This window comes from Macrotis lagotis, chromosome 1, assembly GCF_037893015.1.
Source record: "Macrotis lagotis isolate mMagLag1 chromosome 1, bilby.v1.9.chrom.fasta, whole genome shotgun sequence".
Classification (NCBI taxonomy): Eukaryota; Metazoa; Chordata; class Mammalia; order Peramelemorphia; family Peramelidae; genus Macrotis; species Macrotis lagotis.
In genome coordinates, this window is record NC_133658.1 from 821036051 (window position 1) to 821053946 (window position 17896).

A 17896-nucleotide genomic window follows, 5' to 3' on the forward strand; every position below is an offset into this window, starting at 1 on the left:
GTTCATCTCCTGGTGTTAAAGCTTTTATCATTTTAATACTGTCCATGGGGTTTTCTTGACAAAGAGATGGGAGTGGTTTGCTATTTCCTTTTCAGTAAATCACCTTTTGAACTGTTCACTATGAACTGTCCATCTGCATGGAATACCTCAGAGTTTCATTGAGCTTTGCAAGTCTTCTGCCACAACAAGGCAGTGGTATTTAGTCTACTCTAAGTAACTTTCTGTTGGATCAGTCTGCAAATACAGACATATCATTTTAAGGAACTATAAAAAGTTGGTGATCTTAGCTGGTTCCAATATGATTTTCTCTTGAAATGTCTATAAAATTGCAAATGTAATATGCCAAATTTTATTAATTCAATATGACTTAATTGTTATTTCAATTTCAACAGATTTTAAACAATTAAATGATTTTTTTAAAAAGGTACCCAAGAAACCTAAAGTGATTTTATAACTGTTTAAGAATTGTAGTATGTAAAAGTAAATTTTTAAGTTATGGATTTGTAGAGGGAAAAGTCAGAAAGGTGTATTTTAAAAAGTGAAGAAAAAAGATTGATTAATATATGATATAAACATTGATACCTTTTGTTTTCAATTTCCCCCAGGGTTTCTTTATTGAAAGATGTCCAAACTTTGGCATTTTGGCTTATCAGTTGGTATATCTTAACTTAGCCTTCAATAGTTTATCTATCTTTCCCACAGAGGTGAGTCTAATTCTAGTTATGACTTAATATTGAATTTTGTTGTTAGTATTCAGTTAATCAGTCTCACAATTAGAAAAATATTAATTATAGTGTCCTATTCTTATTACCTATATTTGTTAGGGAAGAGAATTCATAATAAGATAGCTTATAGCTTGGATTTATTTAATTGCTTAATTTCTTTTATGCCAAAAAATCTGGTGGCCCAGTGACATAGACACTGAAGACAGAGTTAAAGTTTGATTTTAGTGCATATTAATATGCCATTCAATGACTTAAACTATAGATCCAACACCAACATGGAGGTTTAAAGACCATATAATAATCAGAGACCAGTGATGAAAAAAGGATGCTATATAATTTTAGCTAATTTACTTTAATATAAACTGGAACAAAATGTTCCTCTAGGGAAATAACATTGATAGCCAAATAATAGAATGAACTCTTTCAAGACCATACTCCTTTAAAAATTATTATGCTAAATAGGTAATCTAGTCAAGTAACTTCTCTCTCTCTCTCTCTCTCTCTCTCTCTCTCTCTCTCTCTCTCTCTCTCTCTCTCTCTCTCTCTCTCTCTCTCTCTCTCTCTCCCTCTCTCTCCCTCCCTCCCTCCCTCCCTCCCTCTCGTTAATTCAAGGTATATAAGAAATAGCATTGAAGGAGAAAGTTTGCACTGTGCAATTTTTCCAAATTCAGCATGCATGTCCAAGATGAGACCCATCATCTCTTCTCCTAGAACAGCACCTTCACCTTACTTCCCCTTTTATCTCAAGGAGACTATCATCCTTCCAGTCACTTGGATTCACAACCTTATGATCATCCTTAGCACCTCATTTTTTCACTTCAATCAATTGAAAAGTCTTCTTGAATTCTACCTGCAAATTTTCATACTCATCCCCTTGTCTATACAACCTCCTCCCTCATTCAAGTCCTTACTACTTTTCCCTATGCTATTTCAATAATTTCCCAACTGGTCTTCCTACTTCTCTATTAAGTTTGACAAAATCAAGATACAATATGGTAAGACTTATCTGACATAAAAAATAAAACTTCTTTACAATCTGTCATAGAAGGCTACCCTCTACCTCTCTACCTCCCCAAAATCTTCCTAAAGCACAACCATGTGAACAAAAATAAGGAAGTTTTGAAGGGTGTTCCATTTTGAAAATGCCAAGAAGAGATATACAGCAGGCAGCTGTTGATGCATTCCTAGAATTCAGAAGAGAGAGATTGGTTGTATATTAAGACTCTGGGACAATTCTTAGAATCACATTGGTAGAGATAGTCATTTAACTCCTGGGAGTTAGCAGCAGAAAAAAATATGAGAGAGGAGAGATAAAAGGATGCTAGGAAACAACTACAATAATGGACAGGAGATCGACAATGATGTAGCATAGGAAGCTAAGGAAGAGTGGTCAGAGTAGGAGGAGGAGAATCAGGAAAGAGTAATGTCACAGAACCAAGGGAGAAATATCCAGGATGGGGATCATCAATAGTATCAGAAAAGTTGCAAAAGAATGAAGGAGGATGAAAACTCAGAAAAGGCTACTGGATTTATTAGTTAAAAGTTAATTAACTGGTAAGCATAGGAAAGCTGATAGAGTGCTGGGACCAGAAGCCAGACTAGAGAGGGCTGAAAAGTTAGTGGGGTGGTAACGAAGTAGTAATAGATAATGCAAATGATTCTTTAAAGGAGTTGGGGGCGGGTATTAAAGGAAGGAGAATATAGGAAAAATAGATTGAATCTTGAAAAGCAGGGGAAAACCTGAGTATATATTTTCAGGCAACAAGGAAAGAACTAGTAAATTAGGAAAGATTGAAGATGAGAAAGAATGATTAAAAGGGACAATTTTCTGAAAGAGAAGGGGGCATGGGATTAAGGTCATAGGAAGAAGGATTGATGCTATTGAGAAAGGCCACCTCTTTCTCATTGACAAGAAGTCTATAAGAGACGAGGAGATTCAGAACTGAATGTCAGACTGTCATGAATAAAGGGAATTGGACTTATTCTCTGAGGTTTCTCTGAAGTTCAGAACTAGGGAGCAAATAAGTAGAGGGAGGGAAGATAAATTATTTCCCTCACTGAAATTATATATCAGTGATGTTTCTTTCTCTTATTGAAATTTTCTGATCCCTTGAGCCAGTTCAATGACCATCTCTTTTACAATAATATTGGCTAACATATATGTAAAACTTTAATGTTTACAAAACACTATATATATATTACATCATTCAAACCTCACAAATATCCTTGTGAAGTAGGGGCTCTTACTTTCATTCCCTTTTTATAGATGAGGAAACTTGAGATTGAGAAAGGTTGAATAGTTTGGCACATAGCCACCTCTAAATAAGCCTCTCCAAATACCCCTCAAATGTATATACTCTCTTTCACTTAATTCCCATTAGTGCACCTTTGGGATTTTTCTTCTAGCAAATCACATTTGTTGCACCACCTGTCTCCTTAATATCCATTTATTACATGACTTAGCAAACCTAATTTATCCAATATTCTCTATATCAGAGAGGGACCCCTAAGTTGGGGTTCTTGCTTTTTTGGAGTTTTTTACAAGGCATTGGGGTTAAGTGACTTGTCCAAGGTCACATGGCTAAGTAATAGTCTGAGGATAGAATTGAACTCAGGTACTCTGACTCCAGGGCCGGAGGTCTATTCACTGTGCCATCTAGCTGTTCTCTAAGTTGGGGTTTCTGGTCTGATTTCACAAGCTATAACTGTTAGTTGGGTACTGTTGGATAAGCTTTAAATTGGAAACATTATATAGCAAGAAAAATAAAAGTAATACATAATTTGTTAAGAGTCAGAAATATGCTAGAATAGGATTTATTTTAAATTTCATCTGTTTTATACTGAAAGGATGTCATAGTTCTGTTGAAAAATAAATATATTCTATGAACTTTGAAGATTTTTTAAATTATATTTGCTGTTGCTGTTCTTCGTCTTTTTTTTTAGGTTTTCTTTGCGAGGCAATGGGGTTAAGTGGCTTGCCCAAGGCCACACGGCTAGGTAATTATTAAATGTCTGAGACTGGATTTGAACCCAGGTACTCCTGACTCCAGGGCCAGTGCTTTATCCACTGTACTACCTAGCCGCCCTGCCCTTTGTTCTTGAAGAATATTATGATATCAGGAAGGTGATTTCATGACTTGCACATGAATTGTATTTAAGTGAGGCAGGGCTGTTCAAAGTCATTAGCCTCACTTTCTCCTCTAGAGTCACGTGGATCCAGTGGCAATATATAATAATAATAATAATAATAATAATGATATAATACTAAATCTACCTCATTGTACTGATCCTACTTATTCAAGAATCATCATTTGAGCAAGTAAAAAGTAAAAAATAAATCATATGCATTCTTTGTAACTCTTTTATTAATCCTAAGTATTTTCTTATTCCTTTTCTGTTCTGTAGGTGTTTGTTTTAAAGAACTTACAAGTCCTGATCATGAGAAATAATCCCATCAAAGAGATTCCTTCTGAAATTGAAGAATTAAAGTACCTTACAATATTCATCATTTCCTTTAATTTGCTAACTTCTCTTCCAAAGGGGTAAGATGAAAATTTAAAATAACTATGTACACAAGAAGGATTTTTGGTTCAGAAATTCTATTGATATAATGCCTCACATACAGTAAGTATTTAATAAATACTCATTGAATGATTGAATGAATGATTGATTTAACAGTAGAACATTCTAAGGTAAATAGATATAGCACCAGGTCTGAGATCAGGAGGACCTGAGTTCAAATATAACTTCAGATTATTCAGATAACTTTCCCCCTAGTTGCCTTAGTTTTGGAGTTAGAAATAATGGACCCATATCCAGATCTTTTAATTCATTAAATGTATGACCTTAGTCAAGTTCATTGGTAAAAATGATCATATGATGTAGTCCTTTATGACCTAGTTATTTGCTCTGCTTCATAACATATAATCTAATGACTGCATGTATTGCAATTAATTGAAACTAGGAAATGCACATAAAGCTATCTTTTTCTTGGTGTTGATTCAATACGTTTTGTATGTCAGTACTTATGCAACCTGTGACTTGATTCAGGTGATATGCCACTAGATACTCCATCTCCAGATGATGGTGTGGTTGTTTGTCACCAGGGATATATGTGAATTGGATTTGAGTAAGGGGGTACTGTGCAAAGTCACCAACCTCTGTTTCTTGTCTGGAGTCATCTAAGTCCAGTGGCCAAATATGGATCAGGATGATTGGAGATGGCACTGAATGTCCCAAATGTAGATCCTGTCTCAGATACTTACCAACTGTATAGCTTTAGGCAAGTCACTAAACCTTTGTTAGTTTTCTTATTTGTAAAATTGGGATCATAATTGTATCTACCTCAGGGGTTGTTATGAGGATGAAAAGTTATTTTTAAAGCATAAAGCACAGCATAGCTATATGACCTCTTAGACTGAAGACTTCATAAGCCAGATGTCACTTGGGTGACATACTCAACTTAAGCTGCTCTTCATTGCCAGACATAAAGTCCATCACAGGACCTATGCTCAAAGTATTCCCAGATTCATGGGATCTGTCAGTGCTTTTAAAAATCTAGGGTCACTTAAATGTTAATTCTTTAAAACTTAATAGTGGAAAAGTTCTTAAGCCCAGTTATAAAAACTGTTTATAAGGATTGCTTACATGAGCTAACATGAAAAGATTATTTTGCAAACCTTAAAATGCCATATAAATGATAGATATAATAATTATAATTATTTCAGATGAGTTTTACTAAATTCTACCTCTGTGGGATCATCACAGTCTTAGGCTCTGCTTTTGCTTTCTAGAATCTTAGTTGTTTCTAGAATTTTAGTTGCAAACTTATGCAGGATTGATTAGACCTAGGAAAAATTATGTCTTCAAATCTTGAATAAACCCATGAGTCCCCAGACCACTTTTTTTGCCTCCTACTTGGCAGCCTTCTTCTTATGTTTTCCTTGCTTCCACCCCTACAGTTTCTTCCTCTAATTGCTGAATTCCTCCTAAATCTCAATTTAAGCAATTATACACATCAATCAAATACATACATACATACATACATACATACATACATATATATATATATATGTCCTGCCTTGAAAAGAAAGACATAAATTTTATTTTTAAAATAATACAGTGCTATCCAGAGCTACTCAATGTGACCAAATCAATGGTTTTTTGTTGATACTAATATGGCTATTAATCATAGGACACCATAATGTCTCAGGAATCAAATTACAGGAAAGGAAAAGGAACATGGAAGGTATAAATAGCTCACAAAATATTACTAACAATGACTTTTTGTAAGGAGAAGCACAAAAAAAATAGTCAAGGAAATATATACTTGGAAAAAGAGGTGAGCTAGTTATGTTGTGACAAAGAATATCAAAAAACTTAAAGGGAAGGCTCCAATGCATTTAGTATATTTTCCATGGAAGGTAGTTGAAATAATATGAATAAGAATTTCATATATTTATAAAAATACAATTCTGATCATCATGGCATGGAGGTAGCTATGGGTTCTTAGAAGCTGTATCAAGAATTCAGAGAAAAAGTTTACTTAAATTATTATTATTATTCACATTATAAAATCACATAATTGGGTGTGCAAGTAGAATAGTACACTAGTAAGGAGAAAGGAGGGGGAAGGGTGGAACAGAATACACTTGAACTTTATTCTAAACTGATCAAAGAAGAAAAGATTATACATAGCTGGATACAGAGGGAAAAGGAAGAAAGGAGAAAAGAAATAGGAAGGGGAATATATATTAATGGAGGGATTAGCCCTAAGGAAAACAAACTTTAATTATGGAGGATAAACTGAAAAGAGAATTTAAAAGGAAAGGATAAGAACCTATGATTGAGTTCTGGATGAGAGAAAAAGAAGAGAAATGAGGAAATAGAAGCAGGTTGTATTAAACAGCAACAATGATCGTTTGTGCATTTCATCTCCTCACCACTTTCTTTTTATTAAAAAGAATTTGAAAAAAGGAAATGAGAGAAATGCATAGCTAACAATCAGAACTGTGAATGTAAATGTGATAAATTTACCTATAAAAGAGACAAGGAGAGCAGAATAGATCAGAAAATGGAATCAATAATATATTTTTTTCTTTTCAAGAAGTATGCTTGAAATTATGTCAAAATTTGGTTGCCCAAAGAAGTTCACCAGTATTGAACAGCAATTTCATAACAGCATGCTTGCCCAAGTTATGGATAATGGATGATGCTCTTGAGATTTCCCAGTCACCAATGGAGTGAAATAAGGATGTGTCTTTGCTCCCATGTTTTTAGCATGATGTTCTCAGTCATGTTATGAAATGCTTTCAATGAGGATGCGCATGGCCTCAAGGTCAGCTAACACACTGATGGAAAATTCTTCAACTTCAGGCTACAAACCAAAACCAAACAAAACTACGTTTTGCTTAAAAGTCATAGACAATATCAATACTAAACATATATGTAATAAACAGCATCCAACAGTTTTTGAATAACACTAAACACTCTAAATACTTAAAGTAAAGGTTAAATTGAATTGCTGGGAGAAATAGAAAGGTATGCTATCAAACTATAAACTCTGGGAGATTCTGCCAGATAAAGACTACTTATGATAAATTTTTGACCTAGGAGACCAGCTAAGCAAACAAAAGCTCATTATCAGGATACCACAAAAACAAGATTTAAAATTTTCATCCTTGGCTAGGTCAATATTTTTGATAAAGTTTAGAATATAAAATTCAGCTTCAATGGATCAAAATAAAAATAACAGCATTCTGAAGTGTTTTCAGGTATTCAGAGATTTTTCTTTTCAAAGAAATTGACAGGATTTTGTTATCTCCATTCCATCCTGGTAAAGTTCTTCCTCCAGGAATTTGAAAGCCTACAATAAAATTAGCTTCTTGTTTCTTTTTCAATATATCAGATTTTTAATCCAGAAATATTGTCATTTTTATTAGCATCTATAACATAACTTCAGTGCCTTGAATTGAAAGATATCTCATCTATATGGTTAAAAATATCTTCAAAGAAGTCAATCAATAGGTAAAATACTTGGTTTCAAAGTGCTCAAGACTGAGTTTTCTTTTAGGTAAGTGGTTCCTGATGAAGGTACCAATGATAGGTCCCAATACTTGAAAGTCAACAGATATCTGAACACCCCCCCCCCCCCTCCCCTTTTAGGGACATTCTTACTGGCCTAGGAACAGGGGAAGCTTTCCATTCAGAAGGAGATAACTAAAAATAGAAAGGTCTCAAGAGCATCACCATTATCTATAAACTGGGCAATCATTGCTCTCATGAAGTTATGTAAAAAAAGGGGAAATAACATTTTTAAGAAACTACTATGTGAGCAAAATCAGAGAAGGGTGGAATTACAAAATAGCTCTACCATATTGTTAATAGCAAATGGGACTTACTATCACAGACTTTCTGATTAACTTTTGGTGGGCAAAAAAGAAAGACTTTGCCAATAAGTGCTTCTTCATGTCTTTCTTGTCATAATGTCTGTGTTTTGTCTTGATAATTCAAACAATACCTTCCTGTGGCCTGATCAGCAAATGAAAAAGATGGTAAAGAGTACGGAGGAACTTTCAGTTTTCATAAAAGTAGTCCTCTCTGAATTCCTAACACTGGCCAGGCTGGAAATTGCACAGATAAAGACATCTAATGGGGATGGTAATCTTTTCCCTCAGCCTGCAATAATTTATGGTATCATAAACTAATTAGAGATTAAATTTGTGACTGAAATGTAAACTTTTTTTGTGTGAATTTTTAAGTCGTGGTTATAATATTTTTATAAATGTTAAAATATTTTAGTGACTTTTGGGATACCACTATAAAATTTGTTTAAGGAAAAATAAAAATGAAACTTTTTTTTAGGTTTTTTTTTTTTGCAAGGCAAATGGGGTTAAGTGGCTTGCCCAAGGCCACATGGCTAGGTAATTATTAAGTGTCTGAGACTGGATTTGAACACAGGTACTCCTGACTCCAGGGCTGGTGCTTTATCCACTGCACCACCTAGCCGCCCCCAAAATAAAACTTTTATAAAACTTGTATGGAAATACATTTAAACCCTTTATCACTCTTTCCCTGAAGAGTGACAGATTTATTATTTTATTACAAAGGAGAAAGGTGATCTCACTAACTAGAGAAAAGAAAAATATAGGATTTCTATTTAAATAGCTTCTTATCTAAAAGAGAAAAGCTTGTATAATTCAGGGAACAATTTAAAAGAAAGAAAAATTTAATTTGGAAGAATGTTTTACGTTACCATTGTATTTTCTTCTGCAAATGATATAATAGAACTTAATTATTTAGGTAAACTAGAAGAAAACCAAAAGGTTTTGAGATAGACCATACATTTGCAACTTTTAAGAACTTCAAAGGTAATAGTATTGCTATTGATGTGTAATAAAAACCTGTACTAAAGGAAAAATTCAATGGAATGATTAGTTGTAGAGATTGTCTGGGATATAATTGGGAAATAAAGACTAGAGGAATTAAGCAAATAGAAGAAAGAAAGAGAAGTTTCAGATCAGAGTTTGAAAGACACAAAACAGGTGCAGTTTTGAAGAAAAATCAAAATCCACTGGAAAGATATACAAAGAGAAAAAGAAAGTTTGAGCAAATAGTAATGAGAAGAGAATGGTAATAGTTCATTTGCACTAACAATGGAAGGTTGAAGGTAAAGAGTTTGGAATTTGGGAAAGAGGTTTGGGGAGGGTTTTGATCTCATTGAAATAAAGATGTAAGAAATGCTGTATGGATAGCATTTATGACTATAATAATAAATTTGCACCATATATTTGAGTTGTTATGTGAAGAATATATACAATCCTCATGGCCCCTAAATAGGAGGAATGAGAATATAGGACTGCCACTTTAAATCTTTGACAGTAAACTAACAGAAAGAAGCACGTTTTATAATGTGAAATGCTAGCAGTAAATAGCCCTGGGAAAATTGAGATTCTGTATGATACCATTTGTATACATATATTCAGATGTGACTGAACATATTCTAGTATTTTCTATATGATACCACTTTTACATATAGATCCAGAAGTGATTAAATGTATTCTAGCCTTATCTCAAATCAGATGTGTTTTCCTGTTAGAATAATTATGTTTGATCTTCATCATAATGGAAAGACATTTAATATTTGGTATTAAAGCAATATGTTTGCTCTTGTTCTTGTTCAATCTTTATGACCCCATTTGGAGTTTTCTTGCCAAAGCTAATAAAGTAGTTTGTCATTTTCCCCAGCTAATTTTACAGATGAGGAAATTGAGGCAGAGTTATTTGACTTCCCCAAGTAGTAAGTATCTAAGGTCAGATTTGAACTTGGGTCTTTGTGAGTCCAAACCCAGCATTCTGCCCACTGAACCCACCTGGTTTCTCTAGCAATAAGTTTAGAAACTGCAGAAGTTAGTTTTGTTAAAGGTATATTTGGATCAAAATTACTCTTTATTGATCTTGAATGCAATCAGTAGAGAATGTCGAAAGTGATAAAATGAAGTTATTTTCTATGGAAAGATAATTTACAAATGTATTCACCTTAATTGATGCCATCTGACTGGTAATCAGTTTTGTTTCTTGTTTTAAATACATGATATATTACATATTAATAGTGTTTCTAAATATTTTTTCTTATTAGAAATGATTTTGGTAAAGCTACTTCTCTTTTATCTGGATTGTTAGATAGCTGCAAATTCTGGCAGGAAATCCTTCCTCCATGGCTTGAGCTTCAGGGTTCGGTGAGGATTCTACCACCTGCACTAAGCACTAACCCAAATCAAAATCCCAAGCTCATTTCTCTGGGCCACAGGATAAAAGGGGAAAGGAGAAGGTAGCCCTTCCTTCATCACCAGTCCAGATCATGTTGCATGTGATGTGAATGAACTTGGACCCTCACCCTCTCTGGAAGCCATGCAAAAAAAAAAAAAAACAAATGTGTGCCAATCTGGTCCTTTTAAAAATGCAAGCTGTTCTATATATGCAGTCAATTGAAAGTAGCAGAATGTCTTCTCCCAGAAGTGATCTGGAAATGTTCCAAAACCTTGTTAAACAAATAAAATAAAACTCAGCTCATAGAAGTTAAAATACTATGTGTGACCTATATCATGATGCAATCTGTTAATAATTATAAGAAGTTGCTTTAAATAACACACTATCAAACATTTATCTCAACCATCAAAAGTATTTGAACTTACTTCTATATTTGTAGGTCAAATATCCAAATTGCACAAAGTCTCACTGCCTTCCAGAGAGTTCAGAATTCTCTTTTGAACTCAAACATTTAAATTCTGATTTTTTTGCAGAACTTTTATCAATGAAAAAAATAACTAGTATTCATATAATGGTTTAAGAGTTGCAAAGTATAGTATGTTAGCTCATTTGATACTATCTACAGTCTTGGGGGGTTCATTCTTTACTGATGAGCAAAATGTAGCAGAGAGAGGTTAAGTGACTTGTTCAGGGTCACCCAGCTATTAAGTAGCTGAGGTAGGATTTATATTTGGATCCTCCTGACTCCAGTTCCATATTCTATTCACTGTGCTACCTAACGAGATTCACCCCTTTTACATGTTGATCTCCATATAATTGTATGTAGTTAATACTCAAAAGCTACACAGATGTCTGGATCACCTATGGGAGAAGAACTTCACTGTTTGGTGACTAAACCAAATGATTATAATTGCTTCAAGGGTGTCTAAATACAACACATGAGTATTGGTAGACAGGAAAACTGAGATGATATGTGATCTAGAAGAGGGTCTAATAATTTCAATTATTTCAAAATAGGGATTAGTATAAAAAAGCATTTTCAGATAACTGCAACAGTTAATGGGAAATGAAATCATCTTTGATTTATATGTGGTGATAAAGAGTACTGCTAAAAACCCCTTGTAGTTTGTTGCCTACATTCATGTGTTAAGGAAGAGAAGAAGTAAAGATGGAATTAAGCTTATGTAAATTCATGGATCCCATGAAATCTCTCCATGGTCCACGAACTCCAGACTAAGAACCTTTGACTTCTCAATTTATTGATCAGCTTACTCAAATCCAGAGAGTTACTGATTTTTGTTGTTGTTGTTTTGGTAAAGACTATTAAATTTAGAATTAAAAAAAGATGATGTGTAAAAGGATTCCAAAAACTGAGTACCTATAGTAGCCAATCCTGATCCCAGACACCAGGATGAAATATATATCCTTCCTTTAAAATGAAAGTGGATCCTTATGGTGTAGACCTGTGATGTTGTCAACGTCAAACAGAAACAGGACCACTAATCTGTGTAGAAGAATCGCTGTGAATCGCATATTGACTTAGTTTAAAATATAATATTGAGTTTTATTGTATCTTTATTTATTTTGTTAAATATCTCCCCATCGTATTTTAATCTAATGTAGTGAATCATGTGTAGCTCTCACCTGGACCCTGTAATTGATAACTGTTTTTATTTCTTATAAGGGAAAAATGGTAATTTTGTTGAGACTGGAGGAAGTAAAATTGAAAGTGACTATGATGTAAAAACAAAAACAACAATAAAATTTTCTGGCAATTAATAACTATGGAAACTTGAGAAAGTCAGTTCGCTTTTTTAAGCCCCAGTTTCATCATCTATAAAATAGACATAATGATATCTATCTTGCCTATCTCAAAGAACTCTTGTGAAGACCAAATAAGACAATGTATTTGAAATTGCATTCAACCATTATTTTGCTATACCTGTGACTTAATTAGTATAGAGAGCTTCCACTTTACTCTATGAATGCAAATCAGCTCCTTCTCTATAACTCAAGTATTAGAGTAGTCAGGTGTACTAAGGTTAAGTGACTTGCCTAGGGTCACATGGGTAGTATGTGTCAGGCAGAATTTGAACTCATATCTTCTCAACTGAGGCCAGCTATCTAGTTACTACACATTGCTATCTCTCTTTAGAAAAGTTTCTAGAACTTCTCTACTTTTAGTGAAATTTCTAATATTCTTTTAATTCTCAATAAAAGACCACCACATAATTATTTTTATAGCATGTTGGTTTTCTCTCTTTTTTTTTTTAAAGTATTTTTAGTTTATCTAAACTTGAGTTCCTGGATGTCTCCTACAATGAAATTACTTCTATTCCAAAGGATATTCAGAATCTCAGGTAATTAAAAAAAGTAAATGTAAAGTTCAAATATTTTAAAGAAATGTTTAGACAAAAGATAAGATGATTCTTTGGGGACAATTTAATTCTTATAATACATTTTAAATATAGTAAGTAAAGATAGAATCTATGAAGTATTAATTCAGGAAGAATGTAAAGTGTGATTTCTCTGTGATAGTGTAATCAATCAGTAAACATTTGTAAAGTGCTTACTACATGTTAGATGCTGTGCTAAGCATGAGAATAAAAAGAAAAGAATTTTTTTTTTCAAACTTTGAAAAAGAACCTTAGGTACTGCCTAATAATATTGAGTTACTTTTATCCATATTTAAATACTGACAAGAATTTATTTCAAAGGACATTTAACCTTGAGATAGAGGAATCTATGAATAACAGGTTGTAACTGAAAATGGAAGAATATATAATAAAAGGGACTTATTTCATCTTAATGTACCTTTTTTTAAATTTCACCATTAGGCTTGGTATCTAATGCATTAAGCTAATTTGAGCTAGTCTGATTTGATTTGATTTTCTCTATACATAATTTTCTCTATACATAATACTCATATACCTTTCTGTTTATGTCTAATCCTCATCAGGAGAACAGTGGTTTTGTATACAAGAGAATTGAGATAAATAAGTTTTTTAAAAATAAAATTAGTAATATTGAAGGGGGAAGGAATTTGTATAAGCAATTGCTGTGGTAGAAATAATAATATTTAGAAAGCATATTTATGCTGATGAGGCCAGGGGATATCCTAATCCCTGAACTTGAGAGCTCATACCTTAAATTTTTCAATTCATTTTATTTTTAGAAAGATATTAAAATGTTTTTACTGACTGAAACATAACATCAAAACTGTGGGGTTTTGCTGTTGACAAATATACCTAAAAAAAGAATATAGGTTAGATGGGTAAAGAAAAATGACTTTTCTTCCACTTATGGTTTGGACTCAAATTTACTTGCATCCTAAGTCAGAGAGGATAGTGAGAGTCCCTAACCCTAGGTTAGATAGTTTTGTGACAAGAGACTGTGATTTCTATTTTATCCACAGAGTTCAAGAAGAAATGATTTAATCTTCATGTGAGATTTTTAAAGTAGATAAAGTTTTCTGTAATTAAACAGTTGTCATATTTATCACTACCCCATAGTTGGCTAGAGGTGAGGGCTAGGAGATAGTCCTGAAAAGATAAAGTCCAAAAGCTAGTGAGATAAAGCATTGCCCAGTAAACTCCAAAAAAACAGTAGAAGGGGCAGCTAGGTGGCGTAGTGGATAAAGCACCAGTCTTGGAATCAGGAGTACCTAGGTTCAAATCCGGTCTCAGACACTTAATAATTATCTAGCTGTGTGGCCTTGGGCAAGCCACTTAACCCTGTTTGCCTTGCAAAAAAAAAACCTAAATCCTAAAAAAAAAAAAAACAGTAGAAAGATATCTTTAGTGGATCATGGAGGACCTTGTAAGATGGTAATGGTGATGATGATGCCGAGGCCTGGAGAGAGCAATGAAGACCTCCAGGGGATTATTGGGATGTGATTACCCCTTAGCAGATTTGCTTTGACCACCGTATTCCTGCCACATAAACCTCTTGTGAGTTCTGTGCCCATTCTTCCCACTTAATGGTGCAAGTATTTGTGGGAGTGATCAAAATTTTAGGGGAAGATGTTTTGTGACTGTTGTTCTTACTATGCTATCTTGTTAAATGTCTTTGCTTTGAATCGTGACCTCTGGCTGAGGACACAATATTTACTATGAAAATGTAAATATATAGGTGGGAGCTTATGGGCTATGATTTTGAGTGGATATGGACTCATAGAATATTGAATAACTCAATTGTATATAAAGAGGTCAGTCAGACAATGAACTTGCTTCTAAAATACAGATGATATTCTCACCTTTATATTTAGTCATTCATCTACATAATTATCCCCAAAGAGTATGGAAACTATAAATGACTAAATTGGGACTTATCACTTTGAGGCAAGTTATAGTGCCTTTAAAAAAAATCTAATTTTTTTTTTACGATCACATGTAAGGATAGTTTTCATCATTCATTTTGGTAAAATTTTGAGTTCCAAATTTTTCTCACCCTCTAACTTCCCTCACCCCTCCCCCAAACAGCAAGCAATCTGTTATAGATTATACATGTGCAATCATGTTAAACATATAAAAATCAAACAAAAAGGAAGAATCACAAGAAAGAAAAAAACAAGAAACAAAGAAATTGAAAATAGTATGCTTTGTTCTGCCTTTGGATTCCATAGTTCTTTTTCTGGATATGGATGGCATTTTCCATTACAAGTTATGGTGTCTTATTAAGGAAAGAACCTTTTGAAACAAGAAGAACTGAACAAAAACATTTAATCTCTCACCCCCTGCCAACCTTAGAGCAAAGACATGCTAAGGAGGAGAGGCCTCTGCCAGACCCAGGTTAAATTAGTTTATTGTCCAAATGAAAAAAAAAAAGCATTCTGAAAAATGCATAGATCCACTAACAAAGGTTATGATCCAGTAGATCAATCCATCCATAGAGATGTTATACCCTGAAAAAACCCCATAGGTCAAGTGATCTGTCCAACCTAGCCTGGCAGTGGGAGCAGCCCACAGGAAGACAACTTTCCCAGTCAAATCTGGCAGTAGCTACTCAATGGCAGACTACCTTACCTGAAACCATCCAGGTCATTTCCCAGCATCAGAGTTGCCCAGGTCAGCAGCCAAGGGAACTATCTGTCCCAGCCCAGAAGCTGTCAAGATTATTGACCAGTCATCCTACCCAGTCCAGCCTAAGAGCATCTGAGTCCACTGAGAAGGCAGCATCTCCAGCTCGGTAGTAACGGGACCCATTTGGCTGTGATGCTATAGCCTACAGGAGGCTGGCCCACTGAGTCTCTCATGATGTATGCAGTCAGTCTCGTAGAGCAGTCTCATAATGAACTTCATGATTCCCTAGAGAAATAAATGATATCGAGGCCCTACAGTTTTAGAGCTATGCTTGCCTTGGCTGTGTGTATTACATATATGTGTGTGTGTGTGTGTGTGTGTGTGTGTGTGTGTGTGTGTATGTGTGTGTGTGTGTGTTTCACCATCACTGTACTTTAAATTCATACCTACTCTTCTCCACAAAGAATATTTGTGGGAAAGTGTGCATCTGGTGCTATGTAACTATTGGTTTTTGCCATACTATTTTACTAATCACCTTTTTTTTAAAAAGATCTCAGTCTCTTAACTGATTGTTAGGGGAATATAAATTGGGAATATAATCTAATGCTAGAAGGATAATCAACCTCATGTTACCTACCTCTAGAATCCTGAGAATAGGAATGTATTACCCACTAAGGATTCAAAGATGCAACTTGGGGGGAACAGAAATTCTAAAGTATTACTCTTAGCAGTGCTAGCCCTTGGACTTCAGATAGTTCATTGACAGAACCAAATGTGAAGTATTTCTTCTCTAATAAGACCTTTGAGAGTTGGTTTACATGACGTTTGAGAAACCCAGGACTACCTCCTATCCATGGGTATGAAATCACAGTGATGCTTTACCTGAATCCTTGATGATTACTTTTTCTATAATGCTGGACTCCATTTATTTGATCTTTAGCAAATTGTTCAACATTACAAAATGCTTTTCACACAAATAAAAATCAGATCTAAACAACAGGAAAACACCAATCATTCATGATTAGGCTGAGCTAATACAACAAAAATGACAATTCTACTCAAATTAAATTACTTATTTGGTGCCATATCAATGAAATTACCAAAAAAGTATTTTACAGAGCTAGAAAAATAGTAACAAAATTCATCTGGAGCAACAAAAGGTATTGAATATCGAGGGAAATGATGAAAAAATGTAAAGAAAGGTAGCCTAGTTATCAAAACCTAAACTATAAAGCAGCAGTCATCAAAACTGTCTGGTTCTGGTTAAGAAATACAGTAATGGACCAGTGGATTAGGATAGATGTAAAAGAAACAGGAATAAATGACTTTAGTAATCTATTGCTTGACAAACCTAAAGCCATTAAGAATAAGAACTTACTAATCAGCAAAATCTATTGGGAAAACTGGAAAATAGTATGGCAAAAACTAGACATAGACCCACATCTCATACCCTATACCATAATAAGGTCAAAATACATACAGATTTTAGACATAAAGGGCAATAACATAGACAAATTAACAGATCAAGAAATACTCTTTATCTTTTTGAGTCTAGGGTATGGAGAGAAATTTATGTCTAAACAAGAAATAGAGTACATTATAAATTGCAAAATGGATGATGTTGACTATATTAAATTTAATATTTTTACACTAATAAAACCAATGCTGCCAAGATTAGAAGGAAAACAAAGCTGGGGAAATAATTTTCATAGCTAGAGGTTATGATAAAGGTCTAATTTTAAAATATATAGAAAATTGAAACAAATTTATGAGGTTACAAGTCATTCCCCAATTGATGAATGGTCAAAGGATATGAACAGACAGTTTTCAAATGGAGAAATTAAAGCTATACACACACACACACACACACACACACACACACACACACACACATATATATAATCATATGAAAAATGCTCCAAATCATTAGTGGTTAAAGAAATGAAAATTAAGACAACTATTAGATTGACTAAGATGATCAAAAGGGAAAACAAACAATGTTGGAGAGGTTATGGAGGACTGGAACATTAATGCATTGTTAATGGAGTTGTGACTTAATTCAACCATTCTGGAGAGCAATATGAAGCTATATCCAAAGAGCTAAAAAACTGATTATTCCCTTTGACCCAGCAATACCAATACTAGGCCCATATCCAGGAGAAATCATAAAAAATGGGAAGAGTCCCACATGTTACAAAATATTTGTAGCATTTCTTTTTGTAGTGGCAAAGAATGGAAATAAGATGTCCATCAATTGAGGAATGACTGAACAAGTTACAGTATATGAATGTTAGGAAGTACTATTGTTCTATAAGAAACCATGAATGGTCAGACTCTAGAGAAGCATGGAAAGAATTGTATGAACTGATGCTGAGAGAACGG

The 17896-nt window shown here is 33.9% G+C and overlaps 1 protein-coding gene across 4 annotated transcripts in view; it reads left to right on the forward strand.

Annotated features, from left to right (window-relative positions):
* The window catches only part of LRRC63 (leucine rich repeat containing 63), a 50839-nt gene that overhangs the window by 23699 nt on the left and 9244 nt on the right, over window positions 1-17896 (forward strand). For all 4 annotated transcript variants that reach the window (XM_074217093.1, XM_074217092.1, XM_074217094.1 and 1 more), the window contains 3 exons: window positions 606-704; window positions 4131-4267; window positions 12770-12853. In XM_074217093.1, coding sequence (XP_074073194.1) covers window positions 606-704; window positions 4131-4267; window positions 12770-12853 — 320 coding nt within the window. The remainder of the gene's footprint in view (window positions 1-605; window positions 705-4130; window positions 4268-12769; window positions 12854-17896) is intronic.